The sequence below is a fragment of the Bidens hawaiensis genome, unplaced genomic scaffold (genome assembly GCF_021521415.1).
Source record: "Bidens hawaiensis isolate Kalapana, Puna unplaced genomic scaffold, B.hawaiensis_p1.1 tig00063359_1, whole genome shotgun sequence".
In the NCBI taxonomy this organism is placed as follows: Eukaryota; Viridiplantae; Streptophyta; class Magnoliopsida; order Asterales; family Asteraceae; genus Bidens; species Bidens hawaiensis.
In genome coordinates, this window is record NW_027501329.1 from 33,568 (window position 1) to 51,720 (window position 18,153).

Consider the following 18,153-nt stretch of genomic DNA (forward strand, 5'->3'; position numbering starts at 1 on the left):
TATTGTTATAAATTTTCCACTCTTATTTGTAACCCTTTTACCGGTTGATGTATTTAATCAAATAGGTAATATTTTACTTTTTCATTTCCAACTTCAAAAACAAAACGTGTTAACTGTAACCTATTTGCCAACCTAGTTAATAAAGCAGGTCGGCAAGTCCTGCTCACGGTTGTAACAAAATTGGTTAAGCAATTACTACTTGTTGGCATTTACAATTATAAAAAGTAATACATTTATAATTATGAGTTAAACATGTTTGATTGTTAGAAATTGGTAAGCAAGTCTTAAACTTTGGAGTTATAAAACATAGTTTACTTTAACTCTCAACTTTAAACAGGTTGATTGAAATATTAAAGTATAATTTATCAACTTTAATGTTGATCAATTACTGAATGCAAAAGTACTTTATATATATGAAAGTAAACACAAATTAAGGGGTTACTATTTCTTTGAGATCTAATGTGGCTGGCTCGTTTGAGTGTGGGGTATGGTAGGGTAGAGAGCAAAGGTTGGTTAAGGAATCTTGTGTAATAATTCGGACTTTTCAAAAATGATATCTTTGCTAAAACCCGACCTATTTTGATGATCGAGAACTTTTACCGCATTTATTGAGAAAATAAACTATTATTATATTATCATTAATTATATATTATATATTTTTTTTAACTTTCCGTAATAGACAATTTTAACCCAAAAACCAAACTTTTACCTCATAATGTATCCACCTTCAAACCATAGGGACTAATGTGCAAATATTGTGATTTTGATTCAAACAATCCAATTAACCCGAACCCATTAACCCAATTCTCAAACCCGTATACTTTCGGGTTGTCTTGGACCTCAATTCTCGTCGTTTTTATGGAAATTTGACCTATACTCGCTTTATACTTACCATATGCTGCCTAACCGACAAACTAATTGTGTTAAGTCAATCTCGTGGATTCGTTTTACCTATTTCGTTTGAGCCGGACCTAATACAAGCATGCTAATCAAGTTATTGTTTATAAAACCCAATTAACCTTGCAGTAATCATCAGAAGCCCCTCGTCGTTCATAGCCCTATATATAATTGTATTACTTTTGTCGTTTGGTTGCTCATTCATCCTCCCCGTCGCCGGCCCTGTTGGGATCAATTAATCTTCGTATATTGTTCGTTTAAGGTAATCTAATATATCATTGTGCTCGCCTTGATCTGTTCTATAATACCCCTAACATGAATCGATTAAACAATGTTGGAATAAACGAGTTGGATTTGGTTAGGTTTTATGTTCATTCTGGTTGAAATTTCGTTTGTTTATATTATTTTCCGTTGATCTTAGATTGCTTGTACTGGTTAGCCCAGTTGGGTAAGACTTTGGGTTTAGGATGGCAGGTCGCGGGTTCGACCCATGCCACCCCGTTTTTTTAGGTAATTTTGGTATTTTTGCTTTTTAAAGGCTTTTAATTATATATAATAATAATAACTATTAAATAAATAATTTTATTAAAAACCGGATATAATACTTGTGTTCCTCGTATCTCTCCTCCGTGTATGTATATATATGTGTAATTAGTTATGCATATATGTATATATGCGTACATATATTAACACAAAAACTAATATTTATTATTTAATATATATATATAATGCCCTACTTGCGGTGCGCGCATATAATGTATATATGTGTGAACTCTCGGGTGGGCAAAAGTAAAATTGCACTAATTTTGACATTATTTTACTAATCTCATGAAAATAACGTTAAAAGTGGCGGAAGGTTAATTAGGCATCATGTGGTGGCGTTGATAGCCGAAAGACAATGGCACATGCACCAATCAGCCGGTGTCCCGATGATTGAGTGCTATGTGCCTTATGTCCAAGGCTTGATGCAAAACTACTATCAAGCCGGGGGTCTCACCGGAAGCAGCCTCTCTATCCCTATGGGATAGAGGTAAGGCTGTCTACATCTTACCCTCCTCAGACCCTACCATAGCATTGCTATTAGTGGGATATATTGAGTACGATGCTGATGATATATATATATATGTATGTATATAACAAGTAAACTTTACTTATAAATATACAAACTTGTATTTTACTTTTATATTACAATTTAAAAACTAATGTTTTAATAAATATATAAATCAAGTAAATCAATTTTATAAAACTACAAATAATATTTAAGTTGTGTTTTCATAAATCAAAATCATCATTTTATATAATAAATCCTTATATAATATTTACTTATTAATGATTATCGAGTTGTTGTAATCGATCTTAAATCTTTACTTAAGTATATCTGTTACTCTCGTTTCCTTTAGGTTTTAACGTTCGCGTGTGACTTTTTTCGTCTTCTCATTATCATCTTTTCTTCGTCTTTGAGGTGAGTACCACATTCCCATATTTTACTTGATTTCCACATTTTGGGGACATATGAGTAAATATACTTTCTCATATATACTTATACACAAAACTGCAACTATTGTCTTATGCGTTAACAACTTATACCTTTCTTGTTTATGTGCTTATTTGCTTTGTATGCTTCCGCATTCGGAGATGTCCAACATAATCTCAGTCTAGTATGATCATACGCCAGTCGTTATAGCTTTGTGTTTCTCGACATCTCAGTTATACTTGTTTATTTGGTTATTTTGTTATGCTCGTATGACTCGTTGCAAATACATATTTTTATTTATACTTTGAACTGCTGTGTTGCTCACTCAACCTTGTGTTGACAAAACTATATTATTTTCAACGCATATGCAGGTATTCGTTTGATGTGAAGTACAAGATCACTTAAGGATTTATGCTAGGAGAAAAACTTAATGAGACATATTGTAATTGATTGATATATGTACTTGTGTATTTGGATTTTGTATGGATGTTTGTTATTTGGAAATTTATTTAATAGATATCAAAACTTTTAATAATGCATGATAGTACCTTGAGAGCTGTGACAATCAGTTCAAGCCCCGGCATTTCCGCCGTAGGTTGGGGTGTGACAAATTGGTATCAGAGCCGAAGGTTTAAGATAGGTCGTTAGAAATTGCCTTAGACACATGTTTAAGAACCATATATGTGCCTATCTGTTTACCTTTATGTGTTTAATTTTAAATTGTTTACAGCTTCTTAGATAATTATTTATTTATTAATTATTGTATTGTTATGCATGCACACACACACAAACTCTGAGGCTATGCCTCAACATTCAAAGAAAACTTTCGAAAAGTAGATTGCCTTTATTTTCGGGAAATTCCTTATGAATTCCCACTTGTTGTTTTCACTCGTACACCTTAAGCCTAGGTTATGTGGCATGTCCCTATGATAAATAAAAGGGGAAGAGAAACTGTGAGTTGGGCACTAGCAAAACGGTTCCAAGAACCAAAGGTAAGATGTTATTCCTTACCTGGGTGTTAACCTGACCATAGTACTCAACCTTATGGACCCAAGTGAGACCCATAAATGCCACATGACCGACACCTTAGGTTGATTTTAACCGAATTCTTGGTGATTCGTGGCTAAACTCGGTTTCCTGATTATTGTGTTCCGTTATTTTAATGGTTAGTTGGGTGAAAAATCCATGGAACCCATGGGCACTCCTACTATCCATTCCTAAACTTGATTTCGTATTTTTGTTGGAGTAATCAACGTGGTGATTCACAAGATTCTCCGACTACCCATATTTATTTCGATAGTTCGTTATTTAGTTTTGTCGGTTAAAACGCCGTGTAACGCTCATTGGGCCGACAAACTTCATTGCATTGTTAATTCGTTAATTAGTTGGGACAATCCAATTGCCATGTAACGCTCATGGGCTGTCCAACTCAGTGTTTTATTCGTTAGTTGCGTTGGGCCATTCAAATTTCCATGGAAAGATCATGGGAGGTCAACACCCACAATTTATATGTCGTTAGTTTATTGTTAACTTAATAATCTAAATTTTAAATTGACTTAACTCCTCATGTAGTCATCACACATTAATCTTATTGACTACATCATTTAATAACTATTTACGCAATGTACCCTCTCATCTTATAAACTTTTACTTTTAATCCCCATGACACAATTCCTCACTTATTAAGACAACATTATTATTTTTACATAGTTAAACATTTTACTATTCTTATGGTTCCTCAATTTATCCTTCATTTTATAATCCTCATTTTTGGTCCCTATAGAACGTCTCATTCAACAAACTAACGTTATCCTCTACATCAATCGTTTGATTCTCACGACCACAATATAGTTGCATGTATCACCAAAGAGATAGCTGCTACAATCCCTAGGATAGTGACACAAATTTAAAACATCAATGCAACTGATTCAACTTTTCCCACTAATTCCTCTGCTAGTGACTACAAACCATCTACCTCCACTCATCCTCACAACAAGAAACGTAAGAATATTGCTACAACAAATCCTAATCACCCACAAGTCTCCTCAAACAAGAAACCTTACCTCGGTTCTTTTCCGTTATGCTAGAATATTGCTACAACAAATCCTAATCACCCACAAGTCTCCTCAAACAAGAAACCTTACCTCGGTTCTTTTCCGTTATGCTCCATTTGTAACTATCATCACTCGGTTAAATCCCTATGCCGTCGCTGCATCCAATGTAACCCTTATAGCCATCTTGCTAACACATGTTGTGTCCCACCTACTGCACAAGTTGTCCCGCAACAACCTACCCCTCATGCTCAACCTGATGTTCCTAATTCCCGTGCTTGCTACCATTGTAGAAACCCAAATCACCTCTGTAATTCGTGTCCTCATCATATCAATTCTCATCAAGCTCAAACCCATCAACCTTATCCCATCAATAAATGTCAACCTTACTTAACCCAACACTACCAAACCTCTCAACCACAAGCTCAAGTTTACCAGACTCATTTCCACCAAACAACTCTCTTGCAAACCGTCCAAGCTCCAGTTTTCCATGCAATGCCGAATCAATCTACCTCAACTGCTCCTACTCCTGCAACTCATCATCGTGCCTCAAGTCACGTCAATTAAGTTACTCAACGATATTTAAGACCTTTGTCGTTACATTTACCTATCTTAATTTATTTTGTCTTTTCCTTTACGTATTGTAACGCCTCTTTATGGCCTTGAATTATTTCCCATTTGAACTATTTATCTTTTATCTCTTGAATAAAAGTCTCTTTTGTTTGAATAGATTGTTTATTTAAGTCTGTTTATCTCTTATTAAACTTTACTATTAATAAGTTATTCCTTTTACAACTTTAAAATACTTATACTTTTGCAATGCCTTGGAGATTTCCTCGCTTTAGTAAAACCCAATGAAACTTTTGAAATTGTTTTATACATTAATGATTTACTAATTTTATAATTAAAACTCCTTAAAATTTTTGTTTCCTCAAAATTATGTTTTACTCAAATGTTTTGTAAACCCACACGATGAGACGAATCATGTGGACCATCCGACGATAACAATAATTATGGTTCAGAACATAATTATCGAAGTCCTCGCATGGAAATCATGAAGCGTAAAGTTGTGTGTCATAATATAGAATTGAAAGTAGTTGGGATAACAGTACAAATGCAAAAATGATAAGGACATTGTGGGTACGCCGCTGGTACATCATATATATAAGTGCCCTTATCGGATTTGCATTTGGAGCGTTGTTTTAACTATTCAAAGTTCTGCCCTATGATAAATTTTTTTTTAATTATTATTATTATTATTATTTTAATTTTCTATTCATCAAAAATCTAATGGTTTTGTTATAGTTTACTTTAATTTCGGGACGAAATTCCCTAAAGTAGGGGAGACTGTAACAACTCGGACTTTTCAAAAATGATATCTTTGCTAAAACCCGACCCATTTCGATGATCGGGAAATTTTACCGCATTTATTGAGAAAATAAACTATTATTATATTATCATTAATTATATATTATATATTTTTTTTAACTTTCTATAATAGACAATTTTAACCCAAAAACCAAACTTTTACCTCATAATGTATCCACCTTCAAACCATAGGGACTAATGTGCAAATATTGTGATTTTGATTCAAACAATCCAATTACCCAGATCCAACCCGAACCCATTAACCCAATTCTCAAACCTGTATACTTTTGGGTTGTCTTGGACCTCAATTCTCGTCGTGTTTATGGAAATTTGACCTACACTCGCTTTATACTTACCATTTCCTGCCTAACCGACAAACTAATTGTGTTAAGTCAATCTCGTGGATTCGTTTTACCTATTTCGTTTGAGCCGGCCTTAATACGAGCTTGATAATCAAGTTACTGTTTATAAAAACCCAATTAACCTTGCAGTAATCATCAGAAGCCCCTCGCCGTTCATAGCCCTATATATAATTGTATTACTTTTGTCGTTTGGTTGCTCGTTCATCCTCCCCATCGCCGGCCCTGTTGGGATCAATTAATCTTCGTATATTGTTCGTTTAAGGTAATCTAATATATCATTGTGCTCGTCTTGATCTGTTCTATAATACCCCTAACATGAATCGATTAAACAATGTTGGATTAAACGAGTTGGATTTGGTTAGGGTTTATGTTCATTCTGGTTGAAATTTTGCCTGTTTATATTATTTTCCGTTGATCTTAGTTTGCTTGTACTGGTTAGCCCAGTTGGGTAAGACTTTGGGTTTGGGATGGCAGGTCGCGGGTTCGACCCCTGCCACCCCGTTTTTTTAGGTAATTTTGGTATTTTTGCTTTCTAAAGGCTTTTAATTATATATAATAATAATAATAATAACTATTAAATAAATAATATTATTAAAAGCCGGATATAATACTTGTGTTCCTCGTATCTCTCGTCCGTGTATGTACATTTATGTGTAATTAGTTATGCATATACGTATGAGTACATATATTAACACAAAAACCAATATTATTATTTAATATATATATATATATATATAATGGGGAGGGTTATTTTGAGAACCATGATGAGTTTTAAGAACTTTAATAACTCAATTTTCTAACACACATTTCATTAAATGATATGAAATATGTGGCTGAGATTTAATTCAATTAAAAAATGAAGCAGAAGAGAGAATAAGTATTTTTGATAATTACACAAGTTTAAGCGTTAGTTACACATGTGTAAAAAGTCGATTCGGTGTGTAAAAAAATACCGTAATTTTTTGTACATCACTTACACTTACGTATTACACATGTGTAAAAAATTCGAAAAAAAATTGTTATGTTGAGTTCTTTCGAGTTCTTAAAACTCAAAGTGGTTCTCAAAAGAAATCAATCCTATATATAACAAGTAAACTTTACTTATAAATATACAAACTAATAATATTTTAAAGATGTATTTTACTTTTATATTACAATTTAAAAACTAATGTTTTAATAAATATATAAACCAAGTAAATCAATTTTATAAAACTACAAATAATATTTAAGTTATGCTTTCATAAATCAAAATAATCATTTTATATAATAAATCCTTATATAATATTATATTATTATAATATTTACTAATTAATGATTATCGAGTTGTTGTAATCAATCTTAAATCTTTACTTAAGTATATTAGTTACTCTCGTTTCTTTTAGGCTTTAACGTTCGCGTTTGACTTTTCTCGTCTTCTCATTATCATCTTTTGTTCGTTTTTGAGGTGAATACCACATTCCCATATTTTACTTGTTTTCCACGTTTTAGGGACATATGCATAAATATACTTTCTCATATATACTTATACACAAAACTGCAACTATTGTCTTATGTGTTAACAACTTATACCTTACTTGTTTATGTGGTTATTTGCTTTGTATGCTTCCGCATTTGGAGAGGTCCAACATAATCTCAGTCTAGTATGATCATACGCCAGTCGTTATAGCTTTGTGCTTCTCGACATCTCAGTTATACTTGCTCATTTGGTTATTCTCATATGACTCGTTGCAAATACATATTTTTATTTATACTTTGAACTGGTGTGTTGCTCACTCAACCTTGTGTTGACAAAACTATATTATTTTCAACGCATATGCAGGTATTCGTTTGATGTGATGTACAAGATCACTTAAGGATTTATGCTAGGAGAAAAACTTAATGAGACATATTGTAATTGATTGATATATGTACTTGTGTATTTGGATTTTGTATGGATGTTTGTTATTTAGAAATTTATTTAATAGGTATCGAAACTTTTAATATTGCATAATAGTACCTTGAGAGCTGTGACAATTAGTTCACGCCCCGGCATTTCCGCCGTAGGTTGGGGTGTGACATCTTGGTCTTCGTCAACTCCTCCTGTTCGACTAGGTTGGACATGAAATTGTAAGTATCATGTTTCCGACGACGATGAATGTTCGGGAGGTATGAAGACATAGCTGCCATTGTGAGTTGGACTTGGATAGTTAACATGGCTGAACTGAGTTTGCAGAATTGTAAGAATAAAAATAAAAAATATAAATATTTCAAAGTAATTAAATAAATTCAAAGGATTTAGAACCTTTTTAAATTACATATTTGACCAAGTCAACACTTGAACACACATGGCAATCATTACTTTTTTTTGGATTTATTTAAATGTTACTTGTTTACTCAAAGATATACTTCAAACCAGCATTTATCTACAAAAACTTATTAACGTACCCTCCGATTTAACAAAACTTTTAGTGACTGCAATATCTATTTTTGACAATAAAGTAGGTGTGTTAGGGTTGGGAGTGGCCAACCCGAAATTCGGTCGTTATCATGCGAATTATTACTTAACCAGGTTATTGACCCGTGTATGACGCGGGTGGAAATATAGAAATCGTCAACTAAAGATATATTTAAGATGACAAAATTTTGGTTTATATGTTTAGGGTGAGGTTCCTGTATAATAATTGCTTAGCATACGATAGGTATGCGACACGCTCAAAGGCAAAAACAAAAACGTTCAAAGGAAAAAAATACTAAAACGCTCAACCAAAACCTAAAACGTTCAAAAACGGTTTTCGTGAAGAAAAATAAAAAATTGATCGATAACGATCCAAAACTGTTTATTTCGGTAAACCAATTATTAATTGGATATGTATTGATGATTTCGAGATCTTGTGATGTGATTTCATCGATCGATTTCATGAATATAATTATTCTTGACCTAAGGTACGTTAAACAATTATTGTACTCTATCTTTTCTTTATATGTTTATTGGGAGAATTATTTGATATAATTTCAATTCATATTCATATGTAAACAAAGTACTTAAAACATAAACTTACTAAAAAAAGACGATTCATATTCTACTACAAAAAACTAAGTCTTTTACAACGGTTGGTACATCTTTTAAAACAGTTTGATGACCGTTATAAATGTACGCGTTTTAAAAAGGCTGGGACCGCTTTAAAAGGTAAAAGTAAATCGTTTTAAAAGATCTTTCTAAAAAGAGAAGAAAAGTCATTTACAACAGTTTATTAATATTATCAAATACAACACTATTATTATTGTAAAATACAACGGTTTTGTATATATCAAATACAAGGTGTTTTGTACATATCAAATACAATGGTTCTTATCAAATACATCGGTCTAATCCTACAATCACCAAATGCAATTATCAAATGAAATGATTTATATTTCATTTCTGCAGCTATTAAATAACAAAACAAAATATATGAACCAATATATTAAAAGAAGCAACCAAAAATTTAACCATATAATATTTCTACATAGTAAATCTATTCATAACCAAAACTTTAAACATCATTAACCATCTAATGTTTCTACATTTTTTATAGTTCAACATTGTGATCATACACAAGAGCCTTTGGTGAGACCATGAGAACTCATAAAAACTGCTAAAAGCTTAACCAAAGAAGATACTTCAATCTTTGAATGAATGCAAAATACCAACCATAACTACATGAAATAATTTTTTTAAATAAAAAGGTCAACATTTTTAACATTTATACTTTAAAAAAAAGCTAAAAATACACTTTAAATAACTAACCTGAAGTAAATCCTTTATAAAACTATTCATGAAAAAAATTTCACTAACATGAACTTTACTAATAATATTAAATGCAAATAAATAAAGAAAGAAGCTTTCAGTTTCATGTTCAAAACCTTGAAATAAGTGAAGCCAAATTCAACGATTCTTCAGTAGATGTCATAAATTTCTCTAATGCTATCTTTTACAAATTGGTTAATTTTATATTGACTAAGAACCCTTGTATCATGAATTATCAAAAATAGATAAAAGTTAGCTTATAATTCAACACATACACACATATATATATATATATATACACACTAGGTTATTGATCCGTGTACGACACATGTGAAAATATATAAACCATGTAACAACCACACGTGATATCAAACTGGAAAACATAATGGCATATATACTTGGGAAGACAATAACATGATATATAGTTGTTAATAATAATTTAAGAAAATACAACTTTATTAAACATATTTCTAACCAAAATAACATTCGTTATACAATTATTATATAGATAATAAAAACTTCAAAATGAGAATTTCATAAACAATTAAATAACATTCGTTTTACAATTATTAGATATATAATAAAAACTTCAAAATGAAAATTTCATAAACAACTAAATAGTTCCTTATAAACCACATTTTGTAGTTTTATTTGTAACTTTACCCTCCTTATCTAATATAAGCATTTTAACACTGTTTCAACTATTTACTCGGGATAAAGTTACATATAGTTGGCCATGTGTAAACATCGGTTCTCGCAAATATATGTCAACTCTTGCTAGTGATTGGCCATGACTTTTGTTAATGGTCATTGCAAAACAAACCACAACAAGAAACTGTCTTCGTTTCAATTTGAATGGCAATTTCTCATCTAAAGGAGTTAGACCACTACGAGTTATATAAGTGTGATAACCAATCTTGGTACCTGAAATAACATTTACTTAAATAAAACGCCTCCCCAATTTATTTACTTGTAATCGAATTCCGTTGCATAAACCATTCTTCTGATCAATATTCCTTAGTAACATTATTGGCATATCAGACATCTTTAAACAACTTAAAAAGTCTGGTGAGTGTAATGCTGGATCGAAACTAGGCCCAACACTATCAGGGTTATCTATACTATCAAAACTGAGATATTCAACTTCTTCTTCCGGAAATGAAGTCAAAAGTCTGTCATTAATGTCTTGGACAACCTCATTTAAAGGTGCAAATATGGCACTTTATTGAAAATATGAAATATCATTAAAGTCTGATGAAGTTTAGTAGGAGGGTTGTTGTATTTAACCCATACGCGACCTGAATTAGTCTACTCGGTTGGTGTTATCTCACGATGCATGCATAAACCAACAGCATGTCACTATGGAGCTATAAAGAGGGTGTTAAGGTATGTTGCAGGAACAGTAGAGTATGGGTTATTGTATGAACGGGGAAGAAACGTTCATCTAGGGTGCTACACAGATAGTGATTGGGCTAGTTCCATCGATGACAGGAAGAGTATTTCGGCCTATGTTTTCTCAATTGAAGCAGGTGAAGTTTCATGGTGCTCAAGAAAGCAATCTGTTGATGCACCCTCATCCACCGAGGCTGAGTTCGTAGTAGCCAACAGTGCAGCATGTCAAGCAATGTGGCTGAGGAAGTTATTAAATGAGTTAGGTCAGATGTAAGAAGAGGCAACACGAATTTACTGTGATAATGTATCAACAATATTTTTGTCAAAGAATGCTACTCTCCCAAAAAGAAGTAAACACATTGACATAAAGTACCACTACATTAAAGAGCTGCCGGAAGCAAATGAAGTAGAGCTCAGATCATGCTACACTCAAGAACAGGTTGCTGATGTATTAACCAAGGCGCTTGGGATCCGAACAGTTTTGCTATATGCGTGAAAGGTTGGGTGTAAGAAAATATGAATTAAGGTAGGATGTTGGAGATAATTCCAATTCATGTAACTGTTGAAGGGAAGTTGGTGGATGCCACTAAGTCAATAAAAGTCCGGGTTTGTCGTTGGATCTTGTTTTGTTATTCTACACGTTTTGATTTTCCTAGTTAATAGGTTAGTTTGTTTTTTGTTTGATAAAGTTTTTTTAGTTTACGTTGTAATTTGCCTATTCAAAAGCAACCTGATTATAGAATACAGCATCTCTCAATCATTCAACAAACTATCAAATAACAGTCCCAACTTAGCACTTGCCTGGTGGTGGTCCAAACTAAAGGTGTATATGTTTCCGATGGTCCGCAACTAACGAAATGTTAACCCCGTTAGTCTGATGCTTACGTGGCGCGCCCAATTGTCAAAAAGTGATTGCGTGGCAGCTTACATGGCATGTGGCTTTTTAAATTATTTATAATTATATGAAAATACTATTTAACCCAACTCAGCCACCCATCACCCCCCTTCTGCAACCAAAACTTCATCTATGGCACTCCGTCGAGCCGCCACCACCACCTTCATTGTAAAGTATAATTACCTAAGGTTTTAGTTTCTTAAACCCAAAACGAGTCGGATACGAGTTCATCGGAGGAGAAGGTGCAAAAGTATCAAAATTTTGAAGCCTATATGTTCGCGTTTCATACAAATACTACAACTAATCGAAGCTCCCCGGAGTTACAAACCTAATTCAGATCTCATATCGACGACGGAAAGCTGCAACTCGATTTTCTGGTGATGTGGATTCGAAATTACGGTGATTGATTGTAGATCTAAGAGAAAGAGAAAGAGAAAGAGAAAGAGAAAGAGAGAGGGACTCTTGTGAATCGAAAGGGATAAAGCGGCTGGGGTTTCGCCCAACGTATGGTGGCTCAACGGTAGCCGGCATTAGCGGTAGAAGGGCTGAGACGACTGACAATGGTAGTTAGATAGGTGGACCACGTTTCACTAATACCTGAACCACCTGAACTTTCCCATGTGGTTAACTTTTTCCGGAAAAATTAAGTAATGGTGGTGGACAGGTGGTGGGTTGAAGACAAAGATGGTGGTGGTTGTGTGTTGAAGATGGTGTACGGGAGAATGGGAGATGAAGTGGTGGTTAAATAATCTTTTAATATATTATATAATATATTTATAAATAATATTAACAGTCACATGCCATGTAAGCCTACACATAAGCAATTTTTGACAACTAAGCGTGCCACGTAAGCATCGGACTAACGGAGTTAACATTTCGTTAGCCGCGGACCATTGGAAACAAATACCTCTTTAGTTGGGACCGCCACCAGCCAAGTGTTAAGTTGAGACTGTTATTTGCCAATAGAACATAGTTGGAAGTATTTAAAACCAATTTTCCTTATTATTAACTAGGTTAGAACCCATGTAATACATGAGTTTGTAATAAAATAAATAGCAAAAAAATATAGTATAAATAATTATAAAATGTGAAAATTAAAATAATACGATTCACAAGTCACTTAACTTCTTCTTTTTTTCTTCTTATTTGTTGCAATTGAAATTTTGGATGCATTTTAACCCTTGATTTAACCATTCTAAACTGAGACAAAGACTTATCATCAAATTTTGGAAAGAACTCTTCTTGTCTTTCTTCTTTTTGTTGCAATTGAAATTTTGAATATATTTTAACCCTTGATTTAACCATTCTAAATTGAGGCATAGACTCTTTTATCATCTAAAATAGGAAAGTTCTTTGTTAACAACTTGCCTAATTCTAGATTTTGACATTTAACCAATTAACCTTGTGTCTTAATAAACTTCAACATTAGTATTTATTTTATAAAATTAAACATTAGTATTTTGTTGTAGTTAACAAACGTTTTTACAAAACTTTTTTTAATCTGAAAACACCAACAAAAATCATGTAAAAAAAACTCAGTTCAACAAAATCATACAATAAAAAGCCGAAATCAATAAAAGATCATATAAAAAAAATCATATTTTAAGTTAATTGCTAAAATGTATACATTCTAAAAAATTGTCTAAATGCTAATTGCCAATTGAAATAGTTAGGAAAAAAAATATTTAACAACCATGAAACAATGTTGTACTTGTCAAGAAGCTTCACACAATAAACAACAAAAAATAATGACAACGGAATATACAATACGTATGCAAGAAAGCCTAAATCTTTAATTTATGTAGCTATAATTTCATATTCAAATATAATGGAAATGATTTTAAAAATGGGAACCGAATTTTAAATCCTTACCTATTGTAACTATGTTATAGTAATGTTATAGTAGATAAATATTAGAGCAACATAATTTTGAAATACTGGTAATATGGGTATAATCAATACACATGGCATTAGTTACGTTTGAATATTTAAGACACCATAAATCTCGATATCTTACATAAATCGGGGAATTATGTACGTTATGCTATGTTTAGTGTTAAGTAATTATAATACCATGGGATATAATAAAAAAATATTAGGTTTTTCTAAGACAATATTTTGTTTTGTAAACAAAACTTACCCAAAATGTCCTTTAGGTTTTTCTAAGAATGTTTGTTGAAGAGAATAGATGTTTTGATGAAAATATGATTTTTTTAAATAATAATGAAAAAAAAGTTAGAAAATGCCATGTGACAATTTGAAGAATTTTGGTGAAAACTAAGGGTGTGTTTGGGATTCCTTTTTTCCCTCTTCTTATAACTTATGAAGGTTGAATAAGTCATTTTTATGTTTATAAAGTGTTTGGGAACACATAAGGACTTTTAGGTTTCTCCTTATCACCAAGGCTAAAATATGGGTTTTCAATAAGTTAGGATTTGGTAACTTATCTCCTTATAAGTTTAGAATACCCATTCCACCCAAACACTTTTAAAACAACTTATTCACTTATACAAAAATGTCTTTTTTGGTCATTTACATCACCAAATTAAACCAAACACTATTTAACAAACAACTTACTGACTTATGTTAATCAAAACACTTTTTTAGAAACTCTTTATTAAAAAGTCATAAGTCCTTTTTCACTTATCACAAAAAGACCTTTTCAAGACAAATAGGGAATCCCATACACACCCTAAATTAAGAATTTTATTAAAACTCTACTCTTTTATTATGCTACAACAGAAATAAGGCAAATAAACTATAGTAATTTCATGCCATGACTTTCAAGAAATTTAAATAAGTGTAATTGATTCATTTAAAAGATTCGGTGAGATATATATTGGGTTGCCCACTACATTACTAAACCACTAGATTCAAAATTTATGTTAACCAACTTTAATACAATGTAGATGATTAAATATTGAACTATAATATATATAATGTAAAAGCTAAAATATATATTTTAAAAACTTACGTTTTAGTCCGGTTTGAAACGGTCGGTTTCTGATATAAATCGTAAACCAAATCATTCACTATGGTTTAAAATTTAAAAAACTGAAAGTTAAATACAAAAACCGATTGTGAAACCAAACCGATGACCGGTTCGAACGGTTTCACGGTTTGAAACCCAATTGTGAGCACCCCTAGAGTTCTCTATTACCAAGGACAACAAAAATTAAAGTTAAGAAGAAAACGTCAGTAGTGATAGTTCGGGTAAATGTGTATGTATGTTTCAGGCAATCGAGTACTATCTAATACCAATGTACCATACCCTATATATTTTGAAAACAGGTACCATACTTAGTCTCATGCCCAAATATATGTCCTGAATGTTTCATATTTTCAGGCTTATCTATTGGATTCGGGTTCGTTTTCATCCCTAATATTACCGATTATTAGTTTAATACTTTAATTGTACCTTAACTTAAAATCTGATTTTCTTTTTGAACTGCTAAGCAAACCACTTTAAAAAAAGAAAACCACAAAATGGACATATTTATTCAGCAAGGAGCTGCTTACAAAAATCACCAAATGCACCTATAGAACAAAACTAGAGGTACAAAGTATACAAATTGGCACCGAGACAAAGTTTCTTACAAAAATTGACACCAAAAATCACTATAAAACTGATGCATAACAAAGTTTCATACAATTCAATATGCTCTATGAAAACCCCAAAAAGAGGCTGTATTACCACACTAACACACAACAAAACATTCAACCAAAAAGGACTATAGTCAAAGTCAAAGATCTTTGACTCCCTTCAAAAGTCTACCCTAGGCTTTCTAAAGACCTGTAACACATACAATCTATACAGGCAAGCACACAAACACTTTACAGTTTCAATCTTCATTACCAATTTGACTTATGTCAAAAGTCAAAGACCGCTTCACCGTTTGACTTTTGTTACACATGGCAGTCCCTGGTTGACTTTGATATCCATCCTGCATCCTAAAAGATCCAAATTCTTTATTTCATTATATTGCAATCCTCATTTTCATCACCATAAGAGCAGCTCTCATGAGATTCAAGCATCATCTGTTCCTCTTCTTCCGCATATCCGCCCAACTTTTCTTGCTAGTTTGTTCTTTCTTAACTTCAGCAGCAGGTTTCTCAGGTAGCAATTTCCTATCCCATATTCTAGGCTGCGTATACGGGACCCGAGGCGTGCCATTGACCGGAAATGGCGACATGGTTGACCTTTTATACCCGGGTCTGAATCACACCGTTTTGATAATCTTTCAACTGTGTCGGTTTCTTTATTTCTACTAAGAAAGGATGAGAAAGAAGGCGGATTCCCGGCATGCATTTCGATCTCTTCCATCACTTGAATCGCACGTTCATATGACTTGGCATGCGATTCATCCATAACACGCATGCGGTTTGAGTCTTTGACCGTACTTAGTAGGAACTTGGCTTCTGTCATTTTTTTCATGTACATTAAGCATATTGCAAGATTGCACCTTTTGTTTTTATCAGGCTCCAAAGATAGTGCCTTCCTGCATCATCAAAATGCAAAATTCACATTAAGCAAAGCTATTATATTAATAATCTTTCTATCAAAAACCACCCACCTGTAGATTTCTTCAGCCACTTTATAATCATCTTGTTGCAAGTAAGCCCATGCCAAATTGCCAAGCAACCTGCTAATTGTAACAGATTAGACCCAAAATATATATATATATAGTTAAACAAATAACTATATAATATTCTTTCTACCTTGAATACTCTTGTCCAAGTGTTATTTGAATTTTCTTCCCTTGTGATCTTGCATACTTGATTTGGTTTCCGTCAATCGAAGTGTTTTCTTCAATGTGTTTCAGTTTTTCTTGAAGTAGTTGGATCTGCTCATCCATCCGTCCCGATCTCTATAATAAAGATTATTATTATTACTGCGCAAAAGGATGATCGAAATAAAGGAATTACCTTGTACAACTCAAGAAGAATATTATCCAGGGATTCCTGTGACTCAAGCAGACACAGATGCCTAAAAGACTTGATGGCTTCTATGGCTTCATCAGAGCGGTTGAGTTGTTTCATCACAACCGCCATGTCTTTCAAGGCGCTATCGACCCGATCACCGGCGTTGATGGCAGTCCAGAATAGGGATACCGCTTTAGTAGGATTATTATCCACCAACTGAAATAAAAGAGGCGTTTCATCAAATACCCACCCCCAATTAACGTGAATACAAGAACCCTAACCTGAACATGTTTGGCTCTGACGTAGGGTGAATCGCCAGGTGGGAGTTTGTGAATGACATGAAACGGGTAACCATTAGATTTCTTCTCCGGTGGGGTGTGGAGAACGAGAACGAGACGGGAGTCTTGAGTCTTTCTTCGACCACATTTGCTACTTGCTTCTTCAACCTCAACTATTTCAGGGTTTTCTTTGGTGTTAGTTAGATCAGAGGAAACAGAGAAGAAAGAGTTTGAAATGTTATCAACTGTGGTGATCTCTATTTATACTTCTCGCGCTCACATTTTGTATGTATATTAGTACTTTCACTGTCAAACCAACAGTGTTATTCACATGCCATGGGCTCGTAGGTAATCACTCGTGTTGGTTGGGACTTTCAACTTTTAACACTTAGATAATCACATCATAACACGTTTCCAGATAAATAAATATATAAACATGTTTTCCACCAAATGTTCATAAAACAGTTTAAAAAGTGGGGTCATGAAACTCACCTTATAGTATTATGGTATCAGCCTGGTATGCCTCGATTATAGCACAATCCCTATAATCGGTATTGTGTTGTTAATACTAGTACATTCCTTAAACTAAATCGGGTTGTATATATATGTCTAGTCTGGGTATGGCTGTTACACCCAGAACATGTTAGTAGTATTATATTGTGACGTTGTACGATATAAAAGTTTAAAATCATTCTTGGCTCAGTTTCACCGTTTTCCGTGTCTGGCCAAGTTGGTCGCTTACGCTTT

General features: G+C 33.0%; 1 protein-coding gene and 1 pseudogene across 2 annotated transcripts; one reads left to right on the forward strand and one right to left on the reverse strand.

The window, feature by feature from the left end:
• Positions 1-8,365: 8,365 nt before the first annotated feature.
• LOC143603929 (protein SULFUR DEFICIENCY-INDUCED 1-like) lies at positions 8,366-17,663 on the reverse strand (annotated as a pseudogene). Its single transcript, XR_013148180.1, has 6 exons — positions 17,410-17,663; positions 17,132-17,344; positions 16,925-17,073; positions 16,780-16,848; positions 15,803-16,704; positions 8,366-8,465 (listed from the first exon to the last, which is right to left on the reverse strand). The product of XR_013148180.1 is annotated as a protein SULFUR DEFICIENCY-INDUCED 1-like (transcript).
• Positions 11,255-11,806, forward strand: LOC143603928 (secreted RxLR effector protein 161-like). The gene is made up of 2 exons (XM_077080578.1): positions 11,255-11,539; positions 11,639-11,806. The coding sequence occupies exons 1-2, from the start codon at positions 11,255-11,257 to the stop codon at positions 11,804-11,806; spliced, it is 453 nt and encodes a 150-aa protein (XP_076936693.1).
• Positions 17,664-18,153: the final 490 nt, after the last annotated feature.